The sequence below is a fragment of the Opisthocomus hoazin genome, chromosome 4, assembly GCF_030867145.1.
Source record: "Opisthocomus hoazin isolate bOpiHoa1 chromosome 4, bOpiHoa1.hap1, whole genome shotgun sequence".
Classification (NCBI taxonomy): domain Eukaryota; kingdom Metazoa; phylum Chordata; class Aves; order Opisthocomiformes; family Opisthocomidae; genus Opisthocomus; species Opisthocomus hoazin.
The window spans coordinates 6,462,719-6,484,844 of record NC_134417.1 but is presented as its reverse complement, the minus strand read 5'-3'; the positions used below and the strand labels follow the sequence as shown (position 1 = coordinate 6,484,844).

The 22,126-nt window shown below is 48.6% G+C and overlaps 1 protein-coding gene across 2 annotated transcripts; it reads right to left on the bottom strand.

Annotated features, from left to right (window-relative positions):
• Positions 1 to 1,220: 1,220 nt before the first annotated feature.
• Positions 1,221 to 22,046, bottom strand: THAP4 (THAP domain containing 4). Of its 2 annotated transcripts, XM_075417748.1 has the most exons (6): positions 21,919 to 22,046; positions 19,925 to 21,081; positions 10,519 to 10,678; positions 7,530 to 7,639; positions 6,082 to 6,185; positions 1,221 to 1,555 (listed from the first exon to the last, which is right to left on the bottom strand). In XM_075417748.1, exons 1-6 carry the CDS (start codon positions 21,993 to 21,995, stop codon positions 1,436 to 1,438), a joined length of 1,728 nt encoding a protein of 575 aa, XP_075273863.1. In that variant the 5' UTR covers positions 21,996 to 22,046; the 3' UTR covers positions 1,221 to 1,435. The 2 variants fall into 2 exon arrangements, with proteins under 2 accessions (XP_075273863.1, XP_075273864.1); XM_075417749.1 differs by lacking the exons at positions 19,925 to 21,081; positions 21,919 to 22,046 and adding an exon at positions 16,474 to 16,582.
• Positions 22,047 to 22,126: the final 80 nt, after the last annotated feature.

The window sequence follows — 22,126 nt, the reverse complement described above, 5'->3', positions numbered from 1 at the left end:
CTCACAGATCTGAGACTATTTGCAAAGTTCTGCATCTCCCAAGCCTTCTGCTCTCACCATTCAGCCATTTCATCTTCAATACAAGAGCCCAGGAATAGAATGTAGGATCTACATGGGTTTACAGCATTGGGCTGTCTGCCCCCTCCCTGGAAGTGTTGAAGGCCAGGTTGGGCGGGTCTTTGAGCAACATGGTCTAGTGGAGTGGAAGGTTTCCCTGCCCATAGCACGGGCTTGGAACTACATACCTTCAAGGTCTCTTCCAATCTAAATCATTCTGTTAATTCTGTGACCTGTTGAATTTTTTGCTACCTCTTCTACTTTCCCTAAAAATACTGTTGTAGCACTACTTGCTGAAACTGCCTCTCTGAATCATTTTGTGCTCCCTGCAAATACATTAGGGACACCACTGCAAAAGCTCAGGGAGTCACCAGAGCAGACATTTCCAAGACCCAAGGCCAGTCTTGGGTCCCAAAGGAAGCTACAGGTGCACACCAGACCCACCATGCCCTCATGCACAGCTTCTGCACAACGGCTGTCATCAGCAAGCTTGTGAGAAAGAAAAGTCACTGCCAAGGCCTTCCCTAGAGCCACACAGCCACCCCAGGAAGCCTTTGGAGATATTCCATGGAGAAACACAGCTGAAACTGTCTCTCCTACCTCTGTTGTAGAGCAGCAGTGCAAGACCTTTGCTCTTCTCTCTGCTGTGAGGCTCAATGGCAGATCTCATGAAGGTCAAAGGCTGCATCATGACTCCCGAGTTTGAAAAAAGAACTGCTGAGATCCATCCCCACTGTTTGCAGTATCTTTTGCTGCCCGTTGGCTCACAGTTGTCACCCAAACTCTTGTGAGATTCTGCACTGAAGCTAGGGGAGGTCTGGTCTTGACCTCCAGGACTGCCCCAAGTCCTTTCAAGTCAGCTGGACAGCACCACCAGGATCAGGCCCTGCCACGGTTCTCTATCCCACAGCAAGAGGCAGGCGCTTCCTCCAAATGTTTAAGCTGAGTTTCTTTAGGCAGGAGCTGGAGTTCGCAGGGTCTGCCCCTGCAGTGCAAATCCATGCCTTATCCTGCTACTTCCACACTATTTCAGGTTGCAGAGGAGGGTCCAGGAGGCTGGATCTGCAACCCAAGGCCTACTAATGAACAGGCATCAAAAAGCCCCTCTGTAACTACTGCCAGAGCAGAGGGATGCTCTGCAATCATGCCCAAAGACACAGCCATAAAAATAAAAGCTTTTTATTTTTTTTTTTTTTAATATACCATTACAGAAACATCCGAGTAACATTCTCAACAGGACGGGTAGTTCAGCAGCCCTCGGGGTGAGCGCAGGCAGCCAGCTCCAGGGTTTGCCACGCCATGCTCCTGAGCTGCCGCTGCTCTCGGTGCACGACGCCCTGCTCCTCGCCCTCAGTGGGGAGACCCGGCCGTCCCAGCATCAGGGCGTCACCTTTTTGTAGGTAATGTGGAGGTGCTGAGTCATGGGCTGTGTAGTGGTTGCCATCGAGACAGTTTGTTCGAGTTTCCCATCGGAATTGAGCCTGAATTTTCTGGTAATCTAAAAAGGGGGAGAGAAAAAGAAATAATAAAATCAAGCAAACGGCGTCCACAGGCCAAATTCCTTACCTGTGCTTCCTACATTCCCTTTGCCATACTCCTGTTTGCTGTCAACGCACCACAGGTGGAAGGATACACTCACTAGAGCCATGCGTGTAACTGAGGAGGTTTCTCTCCTAAAGAAGGCAGCCCTTCCCAAAGCACCAGCTCCAAATCCCAAGACCACTATCCACAGAGCAATGCAATGTCCTGGCACAATGTACTGGCATCACCTCAGCAGACAGGCCAACATTCCTCCACCAGAAGAGTGGCTCTAGGCTCAGGGAGATGCTCTGTGCTGGACAACGTCCCCATGGCAGCCTTCAAAACCACTCAGGCTCTCGGCAGGCCACCACACCGTGCCAGAGTAAGGCGTTGCTCACGCTACATGGGGAGAGCCGCAGCCTGCATTGCAGCCAGGTGGGGATTGAGCCCCAGGGCAGGAGAGAAGAGCGCTGCCGTCCATCAAGAGGGCTCGAGAGGCGACATCGTCCCCATCCCTCCACCCAGGCAGGCCGTGGGTCTGTGCTGCACTGAACCTCAAGAGAGGCAATTTGGGGTTGCCCTGGGGAGCTGGACCCCTTAGGACCCATGCAAGCAGATACGTGAACCCAGGCTTCAGTGGCTTCCAAACCGGAGGAGGCAGCAGCTAAACATCCACAGCACTCAGCACATGTTGTAAGTCTACTCCTAGCTGTCGCTGAAATAAAGAAGCGGGACCATCCTTTTTGAACCTCAGCTCCTGTTCCAGAATAATGCTCTGGAGGACATCACTCCAGCTGCTCAGCTCGGCAGGAGAATGGCAATGCAAGCACGTGGATGACACCAGGGCACAGCAGCCCCCCAGGCGAGTGCTGCTCTAAGGAGGCAGCTTGGCGTGGACCCCGCGCACCCAAAACTTTGGCCCTTTGGGTGATTTCAGCACAGACCTGCCCTGCATCGTCCAGAAGAGCTGCTTACACTGCCTGGTGGCCACCTGCTCCTTCCCATGCCAAACACAGTCCCAGGGGTGAACAGAAGCAGAGTCCTGGGGACAGCAGGATAACCTGCAAGCATGACTCGTTTGCAGCCACTTAAACCAGTCCCATTTAGAAACTCCTAAAACGCGGAGGCTTTTGCAAATGCATGCAGTCACTCCAGGGCACGTCCACGAGCTATCGCCAGTCTGCACGCTCCCAGACAGCATGCTCTCCGTTAGCACACCCGTTCCTAGGCCCGCAGTGCGCCCGTAACGCCAATGCCCAACACGTCCTCCTTCCAGGAGGTTACTGCCAGCTGTGAGCGAAGCTACACGAGGCTGCGGAGGAAGCGCCGCTATTTGACATTCACAGGGGCAACAGCAGGAACGGGGTCATACACAAATGATATTTTCATTAATATTTGCTGATCAGATGAGGCTTTCTTTGTAATGCACGGCAGTGTTCCTCAAACACCCTAAGCAGGAAAAGGCAATTAGAAGGATTACAGAAGACACCCATCTTTAATAAGAAACGATCTCACAGCGGGGACCTTAGCTCAGGGCTCCTGAACAGCCCATTTTTTTCTGAATGGACCACTGCAGGTCAGACAACCAAGTCTGAATGACAAAAGGAGGAAACGAAATGAACTGGGCAAAAGAGAAGAGGGGGCTTTTCTCTTAAAAGTGAGCTTCAGTCAAAGGCTGGCTGACGGTACTGTGGGAGGGCAAGCTCCGTGTGCATTCGAGACGCTTGGGGAAAACTGCTGCTTCCCATGGGAGAGGAAACATGAAGCACTGGGAAAGGGCCGTGGGAAATTGCTGAATTCAAGGTAAGCGACATCCACTGCTCTCCCCTCATCCAGAAATGCAATCATTTTGTCAAAGAAGAGAACCAGGTCAGCCAGGCACCATTCACCCACGGTAAAACTCTACTGACTGCGCCCAATCACCTTCTCCTTCGTATGTGCAGAAACCTCCAGGGGCTGAAGTGAGGCTGACCAGCTTGGAGCTCACCAGACTGACCTTCAGGCGCTTTCCAAACACGGGTGACCCACGTGCCATGGGTCTCCAGTCATCTGCTGATGTCCATCACCTTTCAAAGATAACATAGCAGCCTTATAGGTGCATCGGCTAGTTCACTCGGTACCCACATACTGCGAGCAGTGTCCCAAAGTCTAAACATATTAGACAACATGCCTGTGCTCCAGACGCTCGCAGGGGAACACGAGCAGGGTGTCTAAGCATGCTCCTCTGCGCTGTGCAGAGCATCTCTTATCTATAGGCACAGGGTGGGAGCTGCGAGGTACTCGCTCCTCAGAGAGGTAGGAGGAGTCTAATACGCAGCAATCGCGCCTTACGTCCCGTCAGCATCGCCTCTAGCAGGGACAGACCCCCGGGGACTGCTCCTCTCTGTCCACGCAGGGAGCTCCCCGCACATCAGCACAGCCACACCAGCGAGCGCCTGCAACGCAGCCCTGGCCCAGGGAATGGGTCTTCCTGCCCGAGTGATGGCTCAGCCGAGCCGCAGCCATCCCAAATCACTTTGCCGGGGGAACACAACATTATGGTGAAGTTTTCTCAAAAAGAGCAACTAAAGCAGCAGCACGTGCCCTTCTCGCAACACCTGTAGTCTCTTCATTCCCATGGGCAATTTAAGCTGTTCTTGGCAAAGAAGAAAACACGTTGGGAGCTGGTTACCTGCCATACCCTCTCATTCCGGATCCTTCTTCACCAGCAAGGGCCTCCCAAATACTCACTGTGACCAGTACCTGGGTCAGAACTTCCCTCAGGTGCCAGGTGAGCATGGCCCTTCAGCTTGGCACGTTCCCTCTTCCAGCCTTTGGCCAAAGCCAACCTTGGAGCCCTCAACCAGCAAGACATTTGCTGGCTTTCTATTGCTTTCCCCCCTCTCCTCCTGCCAGTCTATCTGCTCACATTTCGAGAGGGACGCAGAGGGTGGCCCATTTTATTTAAATGTTTGAAGCAGGTGTTGGTCTCTGCTCCCAAGTAACTAGCGATAGGACGAGAGGCAATGGCCTCACGTTGCATCAGGGGAGGTTTTGGTTGGATATTAGGAAATATTTCTTTACTGAAAGAGTGGTCAGGCATTGGAACAGGCTGCCCAGGGAGGTGGTGGAGTCCTCATCCCTGGAGGCTTTTAAAAAACATGTAGATATGGCGCTTCAGGACGTGGTTTCGCAGGCATGGTGGTGTTGGGTGGATGGTTGGACTTGATGATCTTAGAGGTCTTTTCCAACCTATGATTCTATAACTAAGTTCCGCTGCCTTAGTGATATCCATAGTATTTAACAGCTTTATTTCTCCTGCTACAGAAAGGAGGCAATACAGCTGCTCCTGGGAAAGGAGAAACCCGAAAACTTAAAACATGCATCTGAAGACAGGGGGGTTAGGACTGCCTTTCTGGACTTAGGACATTATTTCTGGAGGCACATCCAATTTTTGGCACGTCAGTGAATTCAGGGAGCTCACCTATGACACCGGCTGCATCTGCACAGACTTGTGCTCTCAGGTATCTGTGGGTTTGTTTTATAACACATAAAAAACAGGTTGCAAAATTAAGCCTTAAAGTTCAGAATAAGACAATGCTGTATTTGCTGCAATCAAAGTAGTGTCTTCTGTCCTGAGATCCACACCTCAGTTATCAGCCTTCAAAAATTGCAGCCACTCACTTGGTTCACAGGTCATCACAGAAAACAAAACAGATGCAAGAACATGCCAGTACCTACTCTTTGTGAGAGCTTGTTCAAGCTCACTGTCTTTATCGGCTGCTAGTCAGCCAAGGCAACCTCGTATGTGACAGCCAGGATTCCAGCGGTGACCTCAGTACGCCACGCTACCTCCAGCAGTGCCATCTTACTCACAGCTGGCTGTACCCCATCCAGATGTGGCAACAACAAACCACCGCTACACACACACACACAAAAAGTCAAAAACCAAGAAGCAGTGAACCAATTCTAGAGCTGACAGCAAGTGCCAGCCCTACCAAGCAGCCAAAGAAGGGAAGAGAGCCAACAGCAACCTTTGAATGCCCTGAAAAGCAAGCAAGATGTGCAAAGACACGGTGGAGCTCCAGTGAAAGGCAGGCCTTCCTAAAATATCCTGATGAGGCCCAATACTGAACATACCTTATGTGTGCACCCTCCTACTGTAATTAATGCAGAAGACCAGGGCTAAGAAGTAACACCACTGCTGTACAAGTGTATTTAGACAAGACTTTCCTATTCTCTTCCCTAAGGACCTGCTACTGGCCACTACTGGAGACAGGATTTCGGCTTGGCTGGTCTGATTCAGTGCATCAGTTCCTATCTTAATGATCCCTCTGGGTCCTGTAATGCACAAAATATCTCCTGAACGCTGCTACAGAAAGGATAAGCCAGGATACCATGCAATACTTCCAAGAACGCCTGAAGCCGATCTGTAACTCACGCATGCTCATCAACCTATCCTCTCAGCTAGATGCCTTCTGGGGCAGCAATACCAAGCGAATTGCTCACCGTATGTGCACTCACCTGCTCTACGTGGGGCTTCTTGGCAAAGGAGATCCTGGCTATGGAGTGAGAAGCTATAGACAGCTCTTGTCCATTCACCTCCCCTTCCTCCACCTCCACCAGACCTAGTGAGAAGCAAGGTCGTATGTATCATTAGGCTACAAAGGTTACTTAACGATGCCACAATTATTAGACTACATAATGGATCACCAGTCTCCCTGAAGAATGGTTTTATTTGACCTAGCACGTATCATCAACTGCAAATCCACACATGTAATGCGGCTTAGAAAAATCTAGCCAGACAGACTTACTCATACTGTGTGGGATAAGCATCACATTGCAACTGGCAGTTTTCCCTTCAGCACCTGCCCTGGAGTTTTAGATGCAAATTTAAGCATCAACACTCTTCCACATATGATAACTTAGATGTGGTTGTCACTCTCATTCAGTCCCTGTAAGGTGTGTAACCAGCACCAAGGCACTACATCCAGACAGTAGGAGATTAGCCTAGTTTAGGAGCTAAGAAAGAAGACGGCACCAAGATTCCTCTCCAAGATTGTGAAGGGAACAGTAGGAGAGCAGCTCCCCTGCTACAGTGCTGCAAAGGCTCTTGGTAGTGCCACAGCCTGGGCAGGGTCTGTAATAGGGAACCTGCTATACGGGTCACATCAAAGGCTCCCGGATGAAGAGGCTGCAAAGGGGATTTAAAACCACCACAGGCCCACCCTGCCAGGGCCACAAGCTCTACCGTGCACTGCAGAATCAAATGCAGCGAGTGCTGACATCAGTAACATCAGTCTAAGTGGGATGTTAAATCTGACTCTGAAAGAGCAGCTGGCCAAACGTGACCCTAGCAAGAGAAGGACCCAGGAGCTCCTGAACCAAGACACGCACCTCTCTATTTCTACCACAGGGTCAACTGTGGCTAAATCACAGCAGCAGTGGGAACAAAGCATCTTATCTGTACACGTTCCCCTGCCTCCTCACAAAAAAAGACCAGGAAGCTACAAAGGCATCAAGAATGTCGCTGGCCACTTATCACCTGCCATCATTAAGGCTCAGACTGCAATTCGTGTCACAGAGGCAGGGGTTCTTTTGGCTTACAAAGCTACATCTGCAAATACAAACACATCATTTGAGGAAAGGACACCCCTCGAGTCTCCCACATGAGCGGCATTTTGACTTGCAGTCCTTTCCTGTCACAGAAAGCTAGAAAGCCACGCTGCCTGGGCAAAGCCACACAGGAAGTCCTAGAAACCCAGTGCTTTAGACACAAGCTCATTTATTAATTTGTTTTCACTGTGGGTTCAGCATCAAAAAGCAGCGGTGCTGCTCGTTGGCACTGAACCCACTGTGAAAACGAATTAAATGAAACTATGAGAGGTGCAATAATTTTCTGGAAAAGTGATGAAATAGCACAGCAGGACAAGGATCTCTTCTCTTCTCCAGCATGGATATCAGGTGCATACCTGTGTTCTGGGCACTGATGAAGGCCACCTTATTAGTGTCAGGTTTGAGGCGGATGAATCCACATTCTCGGTGCATGGGCTTCCTGGTGTCTGGATGGAAGGCATTGAACCTGAGGGGAATTCAGAATACAAAAGCTGCTGTCTGTCACACTGAAAATACAGTGTTTGGCCTGGTTTCGTCTCAGAGGAAACAGTATTTCATTTAACCACATGATTGCCCGCAGTATTATTTGAAGAGTAAAAGATTGACAACACTGCACGGCCTGGAGATGTAAACGTGTAACACAGTTACTTTACAGGCACAACTATTTCTTAGAGCTGGAGTTTGTTATTTAAGTTCAAGCTTCAGATTTTCCACATCTCCTGCGTCTTTCCAAGAGCTAGCTCAGAAACTCCCTCAGGAAGTCAGACGTTTCACAGATGCTAAAGCCATATTCTGTCTCAAATACTTCCTTTTCTCAAATAAATATCTGGAATTACAGTATCATCTTTATTTAGCTTTTAAACCTGGCAAGTTGGGTTTTTTGTATGTTACTTCCTCCAGGCAGTACCAGTGCAGATTTTTTCTCCCACCACCCCTTCAAAAAGAAAAAAAAGTTCAGCTCAGATTCTTGTTTATTCTTCATGAATGTTTGGTCACCCATAATGTGGGTGATTATATATATCCCATGTGTTCACATATTACATTAGTGCTACAGCACTCCTGAATCTACGCAGGTAACTGAACTAAACAGCTACTTAAACACAATAGCAAGCTAGGTATCTATATAATGTATCTATCCTACTGGTGTTTCTTTATTATAGGCTAATCTGTTTTCATACTGTTTTTCACATAATTTCCCACTCTGCATCCTTCTACAGGAAAGGAGACAGAGGGAACCTCGGAGCTGCTGCTGCTAAATCCATACGCAGAACTCCCTCCTGCGACAGCAGCTTCTGCACCTGCCTCTGCTGTGCAACGGGGATGTGCCTGCTGGAAACGGCCAACACCAGCCACCTTGGGCACCGTGGCCTGTCCTGAGACTGGGGACATGCTGTAGCATCAGCTGCCACCCCACCGGTAACAGGGCAAGGGTGCAAGAATAGCTTAACCAAGGGGCTTGTCCAGGCGCTTGCACATGGCAAGTTGGAGCAGTTATTTATTAAAAAAGCACCAAGAGCTGAGAAATCCAAAGCAAGTGTTTCCTATGTGAAGTAAAATATACTGAATCATGCAGAGTCAACATTTCCTAGAAGACCAGCGGCACAACGTGGCACCCTTACACATGGTACAAAAAACCCGTGGGCTTCAAAGAACAGGAGACAAGGAAGCAGGAGCACAGCTCAGGCATGCAGTTAGGGAGGAGTCCCGGTGCCTTGCAGCTGCTTCTGGCTCCCCAATGTCCTCTGGGTACAAACACACAAATTACTCCTCCTGTTTGGCTTGTCTCTATATAAAGGATGTCTCCTTTTAACCATGTGGTTATAGAAAGCAGCAGGAATGACTTCTACCAGGGCTGCATCCCCACTAAAGACTGTCCTAGCATCTCAGCCTCTGTGCTCTGCAGCTAGTGAAGCCAAGTACCCTATGGAGTCATGCCTCATGGTGGGATTATCTAGAATCAAAGGAGGAACGAACTTAAATCAGGCCTCTTTCAGTGCTTGGAGTATTCAAGACACGTAAAGATTGTCTTGTAACAGTCAAGTGGCACTGCTCCAGGAGCCAAGGAGGCACAGGGTCTCTGACCTCCAAGCCTGCTGCCTATTTTCCTGACACTTCCCAGAGCTCAACAGCTCTAAGCTGTATACCTGCTTGGCACGAAAACACAAAAAAAAAAGCAATTCAAATCAGAAACTGTAGACAGAGTATGACTGCGGGAGCTTTGTTTCTTTTGGAAACTGGACTAAAAATGTCACATGCTGAGCTGCCAGCCCTGTCACAAAGAACGGCACAGACAAGGAACACAGGGCATCTTTCATACAGCATTAGCATCTAGTAGTTATTCTTTTCTCTGGTTTTCAAAGCAACAAACTTTCCAGCTCACCCCTCCCTCCCAAATGAGTATTGGAGCAGCGCTGAACAGTTAGCTAACATGTCACTTCCTCTTCCTCCGGATTTCTTTCTGATTTCTCTTAGAACAATTACTTGTAGCCAAAGCAGCTAAGCTATCTACCTCCCATCCCACAGAGTTTGTTAAACACTTCAATTTTTCTCAGACTTTCACGGTGGTGAAGACTGAGGACCACAGTTTAAAATGGACAAACTTGGCAGCCATGCCACAGCTCCTTTATTTATTATATCTGTAAGCGGGAATTTCACAAAGCAGAATGATAGCAGTTGTAACACTGTTACCTGAAGATTCATTTCTAATTAGACAGCTACCACCAGCAAGAAGAATGGTGGGGTTTTGTCTGGCCAGGAGGACAGTGCATCTTTTGGCTAATGTGCACCCAGTGCACATCACGTTAAAGTGGAAGAATCACTGGTCTTTCAAAGACAGGTACAGAATTTGCACAAACAATAGTGATGTCCACACTGGGGCCATTCTTGGTACCCTAAGTTACTCTCATTACTCTAAGTTACAGTCACATGCACAGCACCCTGAGTTACTTCTCACTGTGTAACCCTCCAGCCTGGCAGGCCACAAAACCTGTATGCTGCACCACAGCCACCGTCCTGATCCCGCACACATGTGCTTCTGCACGAGCTCACAGGTGTGAACCCACTTTTGAAAACTGTAGAAGTGCTCTGTACTCTCAGACTAGTGAATCTGCAGTGATTACAGGTGTGCAGCTCTGGGTATGTTGCAACAGCACGCCAATTAATCACCAGTTTTAAAGCAAAGCAAAAGTCAGACCATGGAGTCACGTATCATTACATCGTCTCATGTGCTAGGTGAAAACTTGTTTGCTTTGCCACTGGAAAAGAAACACAACCAACAAATCTCACTGGAGCCATACCTGCTCTGATCCAGAGCTGCTGCCAGCACAGATAAACCCCTAGACTTACGAGAAGTTGAGCATGGGCTGCCCCACGTGAGAGATGTGCACTTCTTCCAGGTACTGGAAGGGCTTCATTGTAGGGAAGGTGCCATCTCCTGGCGGGTCAGAGAGCCAGGTGCCCAGCATCCAGGACAGGGGCTCCATCACAGGATTCAGCTGGGGAGTCTCTGCAGAGGAAGAAGAACAAACGAAGAAAGAAAATTCAGGGAACTGTGCTCTGCAGCTTGCTGTGAGCTGCCTGCAGCTGAGCGGAGGTGAGCACGAAACACCTCAGAAATAGTCCAACGCAGCAGCAATGCTTTTCTCTAAAGCAGCATCAGCTCCAAGGCACAAGGGGAGACAGGGAACTATGACAGTCACGGAGAGCAGGTCTGTTTTCAAACCTGCTCTTGGCCTTACACGGAACAGTCATCCCAGTGGTCCATTTCTGACTCCTCTCTGTAGCTTGATCTGAAGGGAAAGCCCCCTCCTACCTACACACAAGGAAGGAAAAGACTGAAATCTCAGCATAAAGAATTATCACTTAACGATAATTAAATGTCTAATGCTCTGGCCTGATTTTTTGCAAGCACCGAGTATGTACTGTTCCTGTTTGTTTCAGAGACCAAGGAAACGAGTCCTCACTCGTTTTGAAAAAGAAAATCAGGCTGCACACACACTCAAGATCAAAGCCTGGCTGTAGTTTTTCTGAAGAGGTTAACAAGGACCTGCACTTGTACAAAGACACAGGGATCGTTGGGAAGTTGTTCTTCTGAGGCTCTGGACTAAGGCTAAGTGAAACATTTTAAAAACACTAGGGTGCCTGCAAGTTACAGTGTAAATGGAAGAGAAAGCTACTTCCCTTTGTCATTGTATTTAGGGTATTGTATTGTATTTATTAGAAGCAACCAAGTATTGTATTGTATTGTATTGTATTTATTAGAAGCAACCAAGTTCTGTTTCACAAAGTTACAACTTCTTTAACGAATCATTTTAGAAGAGCTTTGATAAACAACAGTTTTGCTTTTTGCTGGGATTTCAGAGGGTGTGACCTGGAAAAAAAATAAAACAGAGAAATGGAGACAGACAATTTAAAGCCACATGAACAGTAAAGCAGATCCATCCCCAAGGTGTAAGGCAGGGAAAGTGAAGCAGCACCCACGTGATCTCACAAAAGAGCAATACCAACAGAAATGAGGTGCCCACTGCTCTACGTTAGCTATGTTATGCAGTACAGCTAAAGTATACTTAAAGCATCACGTCCTCCTCCCACTCACGTGCTAAATGACTCATACAGGTGTGGGGGGGTAGTTGAAGTGGGTTGTTTTCCACACCTAGTGATATCACCTAATACAAGAACAAGCTACCTGTCCGGATGGTCTGAAAGGCACAGACTCAGCTGCAGGGAGAAATTGTGACCTAAAATGGCGATGCCATGGGTAAAAATTTGCTTGACCAGCCTGAGTTTCACTGTGCTCAGTCCCAAAAATCAGCCTAAAAAGACTGAGCAAAGAGAAAAAACAGGGAGTCCACACTTGGAATGCCAAAGGAGGGGGAACAGAAACTTCCTTGGGTAAAAGAGAATTACCAATTTGTTATTTATTCTCCCACAGATAGCAGATTTAGAAAGCCAGGTGGCATGTCAGCAAGGTGCTGCGAACTACTCGTCTTTATCCTGAAGTGTTCTGTAAGTGACGTAACATGAAAAAACCATGAGAGCTCACTACGAAATAGGTGGTAAAAATCAACGACATCAAAGCCAGCCTTTGCAAAGACCATCCTGCCAGCCTGTGCATTCACCAGCAGCTTACCAAGGTGTTAAGAAGGGGTTCCTACAATCCATACAGCAGTGTTAGTGTGCCAGACAGTATTTCATTGCACTTACCTTCCACCTGTACTGCAAGCAACCAAAGGACCAAAAATATTGCTACAAGAAACCCCATACTTCTACCCTGCTTCTTAGGAACCAGTTTCCCTTTCTACTTTCATGCTGAGAGCACACAGTTTTGCGAGTAAGGAGAACATCCCGCTCCTGTCCAACCGGCATTTGCCTTTCGCCTGCCACTGCACACACTGCGTTTCTCTCCAAGCTTTTTGCAGGCTCAAACTCCCACCATGAATGGGAAGCACAAAGCTTTGGAAAGGCCCAAAGAAGCAACAGCCCGGGCTGCTGCTGCCCTCTCCTGGGTATGCGGGATGCTTTCTGTCACCAGAGCGTTCCATGATAAGGCACTTCATTTTCTTTTGCTTACCAATCTCGCAGCATCTCAGGACAAAGCATCAAAATGACAAATAGAAGAAATGGCTTTAGCCATTTCCACTCTTTAGACTCGGTTATAAACCAAGAGAAGCCAACCGATCGCTTCCAGCCTGACCCCACTGCCCTGCTGCAGAGCGTCGAGCCCAGCTGGAGGTGCTTGACCAGGCAAGCTAGCCTCAATCCCAAGGAGCTGGACTTCTACCCAGCTGAAAAAGAGAAGATGTAACTGCATATCCCAAAGTCTACAGCATTTGGGCAGACAACGTGGCCAAGCAGCCATTATAACTTTTTCCAAACTACCTGGATAGCAGTGAAGCCAACATGAGGTTTTTAGTTCTTATGTCACTTGGAAAAGCTGAGAGCAACGGAAGTGCTGGTGGGAATAAGGACCAGAGACTCAGTCAAGTGCAGAAGAGTAAACACATCCTGATCACATCCCGTGCAGTTCTCTTCTTACCTTTGGTGTTGGTCTCTGACTAGTGGACTAAGTCTTTTTTTCTCCCTGGCAGTCTTCTTGCCACACAGCTGAGCTGAGAGAGTGGAAGAGCAAGAGCGGGAAGGCAGACAGGAGAGAGGCTGATTAAGTCCATCGGGGAAAAAACAAAAAAGCCATGATTTTAAAAGAAATTTGCTTCTTATGTTATGGTTGGGGTGAGTAAATGCAACACTATTGTAGCACCAAAAAGTAGAGTGTAAAGAGGAAAATATCTTTGTCTGCTGAGCTGCTTTGCTTCAAACAACAGGTTTATAGATGCAGTCACTGTCATGAGGAACTTCACTGACAAAGGAGCGTGTACTTCCCTTTTTAGAGATCTAAACTCTTGGAGCATCACTTTTACAAGCAAACCTGCTCCTATGGCTTCAAAACTAAGTGTGTGGCGACACCAAGAACACGAGCCATGTCTGAGAAATTGCAGCACAGGAGACACTGGCGACCCTTCCGCACATTTAAAGCTTAGGCACAGATTGGGTCCTCTTAATGCTAGCTCTCTTGCACCCACATGCAGTTTCTCTTTTATCTAATAACAAGGGTGTTCACACTAGAGCCTCTTTCTTAACAAGGACATTGCTGGAGTCGCTTTCCCCTACCAGATGACACACTTTTTTGAAACCGTTTAGGGACTCAGTATCTTCGAGACCTCCGTTCCTCTACAAAATCTGACTGAAATCAGCCATAACACCCACAGGTTACAACAGCTTGGGATACAAAAATCACAGGCACATAATCAACGTGACCACCTAGGCCTCTCTTCTTCAGGAAGCCACTCAGGCCAAAACCGCCGTGCCCAGGTCCTGGGCACACAGGTCATCTTCACTTCACCAGGTCATCTTCACTTCACCATCTGCCCTCACTTCACCCCTCTGAACTCGTGGATGGACCATTTCCACACCTTCCCCATTCACGGAGGGTTTAGCAGTCAAATCCCTCCCCGCACCGTTAACACAGTCAGACTGTAACCAGCTGCCCACACTTTGCAGTGGGAGATGGCACGCTCTCCCCGCCACGAGACAAACCAGACAAAGCAGCTGGACAAACCCCGCGGGCCACGTCTACACAGGTTTCAGCCAGCGTGGCTCTCAAGTGTGATCCCTGGCACAGAAAGCTATGCTGGCACAAATCCCTACGCAGCTTTATCAGCAAAACTGCGGCGTGAGCAGCCAGCTGGTTGCTAACAAGGCAGCTAACGTACTTCCCCCAAGCTAAGGAATGCTTGCCGCAGGAAACTGAAGGGGGAAAAAAAAAATCAAAACAAACCAACAACAAAAAAACCAACCAAACCAACTCATATGGCACCTGCTCAACCTTCAAAGTGCAGGACCTAGAACAACAGCTGGGCAGCCTCCTCCAGTCCTTTCTTCCAGCTGAGTCGCTCACTGGATTTAAATCATCATCATCAAGGTTCTGGTAACTAAAGAGCAGCCTTGTTCAGCACACTTATTCCATATCTAAGTACAGAAAGTGGCTTTGTACTCTGCTGCGCTTCCCTGAGTGTTGCACCCCTTTACACTCTCAGTAAACTGGTAAAGTGTTCCTAGTACTGACATGCTGCAGCTCCATCTCTGCTCTGAAAGCTGGGAATGTGGTTATATTCACAAAGTTTCATCTTACAGCCCTTCTTAGTAATTAATTTCAAGACCAAGCACCAACATGTTATTACCTCGGTCTCTAACTTTCGTGATAAAATGCTCCAGTGCCTACAGTCACTGCCAAAGTTCTCCTCCACTACAAAATACAGAGAAACATTTTTAAAATTATACACTATTACGAGAAACCCGAACATCCTACCTGAGCTTACCTCAATATGTTGTACTATCTCTCGAATTTTCCTTAGTTAGCGTTTTCATTGCTTCCTAGTTGCAAGCTGGTTTTTTGTTGTGAGTCACTGCCGACTCACTGTAGAAATAAACGCTTAATACAAGCTATACAGGGAAAAAAACCTAGAAAAACCAAGACCATTCCACTGAAAAAAACAACAGCAGAACAAAAAGTCTTGTTTTTCCCCCTTCCAAACACCTTTCTCCCTGAGGGGGCAGTGAAAGAGCCACCTCCCAGATCAACCCCACCTCGAACTTGGCATGGGTCAGGCAAGTGCCTGCACGCTGGCTGCTCCCACGCAGGATGCGAGGCACCTCACCTCCCACCCGCCGCACGGCACGCATGCTCAGGCCGTAGGCACTGCCAAGTCTCATCCGGCCTCGCTCGTGATGTCTTCTGCCACAGATTCAGCTTTAGTCTTGACCCATGCACACATATTCCTACTCCTTATCTCACTTCTAGCTTACTCTGTATCCCTTGTTCTTTGTAACAGCCACTTACTCTACTGACCAGCCTTCTACCCTGGCCCTTCCCATCCCAGACAAGACAGAAGTAAAAAAAAAAAAAAAAAAAAAATCACAAGCATCACCTGCCACCCCAGAATGAAAGCATTTTTCTTCTGAAATCATTATTCTACTTTGGAAACCCGGGTGCTACTTTCTGAACAGAGTGCCTGCTGTAGGGAGCTACTTCTGCAAAAGCAATTCCAGCACTTTCCCTCAACAGAGGTGTCTCCAGCCAGCTCCATGTTAACATGCAGCTGCCAGCTTAGCAGTGCCTCTCCTGGCAGATGGGATTTTTCTGACTGCACATCTCTGTGACCCATCATAAGCATTTAATTTCGACGCTAAACTGGATAGGGACCCATTGCTGTTCAAGTCCTGCTCAGACAGATGAAGGTACAGAATTTCGCATCCTTGCACAACCCCACATCTCTTCTCACTGCCACTGAGGAACACGCTTTTGCTACTTGTTTTCTGCAACATAAACAAAAACCTGTTGCCACCTTGATGGGAAACACCACCACAGGCCCCACAGACCAGGCATCAGGACTCCATCTTAGCACAAAACCAGACATTTAACGTTCAAGTCCTCCTGCATGTCCCCAGAGCTCACCAACTATGCTTCATTCGCACGTAAAAAGTATTATAAACAATGGCATGCTGGCTTTATACAAATATTGAAAAACAAATCTAAGCTGGAAGGAAATAGAATTCCCTAAAGATTCTTAGCAAAATCCTGATCATTTTACACATGGACCCATTTTGCAAACTCTCCTGCCTTTAATATGACCTTCATGGGAGCAGACATGGGGTTTGGAAGAGGCTCCACACATGCTCAAGTGGCTGAATTTTGACAGCTTTACCTCTCTGATAAATAGATAGTTCAATCACACTGAATCATACCTGTGTTTGCTCCGCTGCCGGCCATAGTTTGCAGTCGTTTGTCTATTGCTTGGTCTAGCTCTCTAACCACCTTTGCTCACCAGAAAGTGTTTTGCACTGGGCTGATAAGATGGCTATAAGGGAAGTGACCTCATGATTAGGTAAGACTTATCCCAGTGCCTGCTGGGAGACGTAGTTTTACAAAAGGACCAAACCAGAGCATGTTAAGGTGACACGATTTAGTGAAAGGAGCATCTCAGATGTCTTGTCTGTGCTAGCGCTGAGGGAGTATATGGCAGCAGAGCTGCGAAACCTTCAAGCAAAGCAAGATGGTCAGATAGTACTTGTGTGTCGCAGGAGAGCACTGTCAGAACAGTTTCCCCCAGGACACTGGATCTATATTTGCTCGATGGCTCTCCCTAATTTCTCTCCGTGCATCCTGTTGTTCTCCAGAAGACGCATCTAACCTCATTCTGCCTGGTGCGCTGTGCCTGACCATGCTCCTCTGCTGGAAGTATTCCTCAACCTTTGGTCCGTGGACCTCAGAAGCGGCCCACAAGACACAAGGAAACATTTTCCTACCAAACAAGTGAGCAAATTCAAAGTTTAGCGTGGGTAAGGTCACTATTGGCAGCTGTGCAAAGAACAGCCCAGGGCTTCTGCTAAAACCAGTTAGTCTGTCCCCCTGTTAAGACAGGTTGGGAAACACCGCTTGAGCACATCGTGACAGTTCGAGCACGCTGTGAGCCAAACTCACCCAGACTGAGTCACCAGTCCTCCAGTGTAGCTGGCAGGGACTGCGTGTGCAGAAGTTGTGCAGGAACCTGCTCTTTCTAGCTGGTTGTTTTTTGGATGCAGCCAGCAGAAATTCACCTGTGTCACTGCAGGAAAATATCAGTCGAGAACTAGTACCAAAATGAATATCTGCTTAATGGGTGCAGGCCTAAAGCTCGTTTTTCTGCTCACCATTTTGCAGAAGCGGCTGAACATTATACAGCAGCAAAGAGCGGTCCCACAGCTTGTGGAGCTGGGATGCAGACACGTAACAACCTGCATGGTCAGTCCAGTCGGTTACTTTACTTATACTCCCCATCCCCCAGGGCACTGCCTTTAGAAGAAAATATACAGGCTCAGGTTCACAGCTAATAACATTACCTCAACGACACATCAGATGACTTAGGACAACTGAAATGCAGCTACTAACACAGACTATAATTATTATTAACCTAACATGCTATCTGACTGTATTTTTTATGAACACCAAAACGCCTTTCTTCAATCCAGCTTTATATTACAGTAAAACTTACTGCCTAGGCATAGACCAGACTCTGCCCAGCAGCAGCCAGCTGCACTTAATCTGGTATTTTGATTGCCATCAACTATTGCTATTAGCACACAACAAGCAATGCAAGGTAGAAAAGCACCAAGATTAAACTAAAAAAGAAAAAAAACAAACAGCCAGGTAGCTACCAACAAACCCTTTTAAAAAGTCACCAGCCAAAGGGTTCCATAAGAACATCCCATCACACCAAGCTACAATCGCCAAATTGTTCATTTTCACATATCAATCTCCAGTTCTGTTGATAAGAGACAGCAGAGCAGATAATGAGTTGGTCAATTCATTAAAAAAAAAAAAAAAGACATTTTCCCTTAGAAAATAGAATATGCAAGTCTTATGTTCTTATAGAAGATAATATATTAATTCTCACGTTCTCAAAGACATATGTGTCAGAAAATCCTTCTCAGGAAAGAAAAGAAAAATCATAGTGCCTACTAGAATAAAGAAAAACATCCTTCAGGACACTCTTTTTGCAACTAGTATCTCATTGAAGGTATTCCAACAAAGCTAGACACCCTTTTTTCTTACATATATATATATACACACACACGAATGACAATTATGGAACCCTAAAACTGTATTTAGTTATTTTCTTTAGTTTAGCACCAAAACAATACAAAAATACAGACCAGAAGGTATAAATAAGACTATGCTGATTTCCCAGGGCAGGGGGCGGGTGAATCTTTTCCTCTCTCTACTCAAATCAAAGCGTAAGTTTTCCCATACTTTGGAAAATTAAAAACGTGCAAAAAGTAGCACTGGGCACAGACCTTCAAGAGTTTTGTCAGGAGGTTATTTTCTTGCACTGGAGTGAGGAAGTAGGCCACACTGTAATAGTCTGGAGAATGTGTCTGCCTATGCCAGTATCACGTTTCTGACCATGTCTAATACTACATAGGTTTAGCCATGAGGTTTCTTCTCCCACAGAAGAGATCATAGAAAGTTTTGTGTCGGAAAGGACCCCTAGAGGTCATCTAGTCCAACCCCCCTGCAGCGAGCAGGGACACCACTAACTAGATCAGGTTGCTCAGAGCCCTGTCCAACCTGGTCTTGAATGTTTCCAGGGATGGGGCCTCCACTACCTCTCTGAGCAACCCGTTCCAGTGTTTCACCACCAGATGCGAGAATTACCATCTGGGGATACCTAACCATCCATGGGTGACGACTACTTCAAGAAAGCCCCAAGTCACACATCCTTCACAAGGCAACCCAGCCACACAAACACCAAACACCATTAGATGATCCCAAACTCTTCCCCCGAGTTGTACCTTGCAACTAGAGTCATCGTGCAAAACTTCTACCAGCTGTATATTAAAGCACTCATTTTCTTGCAAGAGAAAGGGTTACGGCCCTATTCAACTTCTCTGCAACAACCTTCTTACACAACCTCGTCCTTTGCTGAGTTCCCCCACGTTTTCAGGTGTCTCCATTTTTTTTTTTTCCTAATTAATAGAGAAGTCATTCTCCATCTTTTCCCACTTTATTATTGGTTTCCTGAGTACTTCTGCTTTCCAAGGGAGGAAATGATCAAACCAAACACAGTCAGTCACAAAAAGTGACCTCACTGTGCATCACGGCATTGTTATACTCGATACCTCCCACCCTCACTTGGATTTCATACATCCCAAGTACTGAGTGCAGTATATGAAATCTCAGAGCAGAAGTACTTCTTACATCACTGGAGACGACTACAACAGCTTTCTGAGGTACCTGCTGACCATGACAGCTCATTAACATGCCAAAAAAAAAATCACATGCACACTCCAGAGGCAGGCAAATCCTAACAGGCGCTACTGAGTCACAAACAAATTAAAATAATGCAGGAAGAAAAAACACCAAACAAACAAGCAAGCATCAGAAGAACTGTCTGCAACACCATGACTTAACTTCCCACTCCACACCAGGAATTGCCTCGGAAACTTTTGGGATATAAGAACCAGCTCGTGTTCCCAAAAACCTAATTCTTTCACCTCTATCTGTTGGTCTAAAACAAGCTGATACTTCTCCTTCCAAAAACTCACCTTTCTTATACCTTTTACCTGTCACATCCTTACAACCTCTAACTTAAACAGCCTCATTTTGCTAAGAAAATGGTGAATTCTGCCTCAACGCAAAGCCACTGGGAATACTGACCACAGTCCTGGGATAGCAGGCTGTTCAAGTAAGGGAAACTGATCCTCTTCAGCTCATCTAGCTTCTCCTTCAGCTTCCTGACTTGACTGTCAGAGCGACTGATCCTCTGCCTCAAAAGTTTCAACTCTCCGTTCTTCTTTTCTACCTGCTCACGCAAGCAGCACACCTGACTTTTGCTCTGCCTGGAGGAGAAACAGTACGAGTGGAGGGAGTCGATGAGCTTGCAAGCTCCCGAGGCCGACATGATGACCTCGTTGATTGACATGGGGTTGGCATCCGTGTCACCCTTCCGCCCCACCACAGCCTCCGCGGCAGGCTGAGGGGTAAGGTCTGCTGGAGATGCCGACAAACCCTGGGAAGGTTTCTGAGGGGTTGCGGTGAGGGACGAAGTAGGGGAGCCTTCCGCTACGGCCTTATCATGTCCTGCAAAATGGCTGCTGCAGCTTGGTTCCACGTCTCTCTTTGGCCTTTTCCTTTCCAGCTGCTCTTTTGGGAAAGACGGCCTCTCTCGCGCATGCTTAGAGGAAAAGCTGTAAGAATGAAGGGAGCCGATGAACTTGCAAGCACCAGAAGCGGGAGGTGTGAAGTCGTCGACCGACACACCACTTCTGTCTGCTACCCAGCTCCCCGTCCAGGTGGCTTTAGGACAGTCCTCCACAGAAGATCTCTCAGGCTTTTTTTGAGGTCCAGACTTTGCAACCAAGTTATCACCTAACGTCCTTCTCCGAGGGCCGTCCAGCTGGCTGTGGAGGTTCTCTTCCTCCTCGGACATCGATCCGGTTTCCGCTTGCAAAGTCGCCTCCTCCATCTCTTTCGTCCCTTGCATCACCATGAAGTCCTGGCCAGAAGATGAGGTCCTCTGAACTACCTCACAGCCTCCTTCCCTTGGGTCTTCTCCATCCCGCAGCGGCACCTGGCTTGCTATTTTTCTTCTGCTTCTGACATAATCCAGGTTGTCGTGTTTCTTCTCTGCAAGCTGGAAGATAGTAGGGACAGCAGTGGGCTTCAGCAACCGGTGCTGGTCTTCCAGCCGCTTAGAAAAACTGTCTTTGGTGAAATGCTCGCTGCAAAGAAATGAATACTTGGTGGGAGTCCAGTTGTCTCTCTGAACAGCTTTTAGCCACTGAATCAGACGCTTTGAATCCTTCAGAGGGAATCTAGAAAACAAACAGAGAAAAACAATGAAATAATAAGTTGCATTTTGGAAATCAGAAGGGCTGGTACTCTTAGATTTCAGAGATTCTCGTGAAAGCTGTATTTTAACAGCTTATGCTCGTTTGAGGATTTCACTTTGGGCCGAAACACTTGATACTCATTCCCTCTGTTGATAGCTCCGCTCCCCAAACAGCGCAGAACCGAAAAGCGTTATTTCCCTTTTCACCAGCGACCGACCCGTTACCCACCCGCTCGCCCACCCTCCGAGGCAGCCCGTCCGCCAGGCACCGGGACGCAACCCACGCCAAAGCACCCCGGCCCGGCCGACGCGCCGTCCACCCGCCGCCTCCGCAACCCTCTCCACGTTCACGCTGGGTAACGCCCGGACCGAAGGCAGCCCCCGAGGAGCTGAGCCAGGCGCCTTGGCCGAGCGGGCTGGGAGCACGGCGTCCCCCGGGGACTCGCCTGCCCGCGACAGCACCCCCAGCCAGGCCCCCGCTGCGGCACGGACCGGGGCCGGGCCTCGGCGGCAGCCCAGGCCCAGGCCCGGCGGCGGCGAGGGGCCGGGGGGTCTCCCCGCTGCCGAGCCGATTTCTGGAAGCGTTAAGCAGCCCCGAGCTGGTCGCCGGCGCTGAGGGGAAACAAAGGGCGGCCGCTGCCGCTCGGGGCCCGGCCGTGCCGGGGAGGGACGGGCAGGGGGACGCGCCGCGGGGGCGCGCAGCCGACCCCAGCCCGGCAGCCACGCCGGAGCGGAGCCGGGGGATGAGGGAGGCCTGGCCGCGACACCTGCGAAGGGCCGGGGCCGGCGGGGCTGAAGCGGGCCGGGCGGCCGCCCTTACCTGTGGAAGGAGACGGCGCCCCGGTGCGCCTTCCCCTGCCGGTTGGAGCAGTTGGCGGCGGCGCAGCAGATCACCATCTCCGGCCGCCGCCGGCCGGGCCCGCCCCGGCGCCGGCCCCCGCCCGCCGGCCCGGGCCGCCGCCAGCCGTACGGCAAGATGGCGGAGCCAGGTCACCCCGGCCGCCCCTCCGCCGTTGGGGAAGGGGTTT

Coding starts and splice junctions, on each gene's coding strand:
- THAP4 (XM_075417748.1), bottom strand. CDS start 21,995: ATGGTGATCTGCTGCGCCGCCGCCAACTGCTCCAACCGGCAGGGGAAG. Junction 21,082..21,918: donor GGCGCCGTCTCCTTCCACAG/GTAAGGGCGGCC, acceptor TTTGTTTTCTAG/ATTCCCTCTGAAGGATTCAA. Junction 10,679..19,924: donor CCTGCTATCCCAGGACTGTG/GTCAGTATTCCC, acceptor CTTCCTCTGCAG/AGACTCCCCAGCTGAATCCT.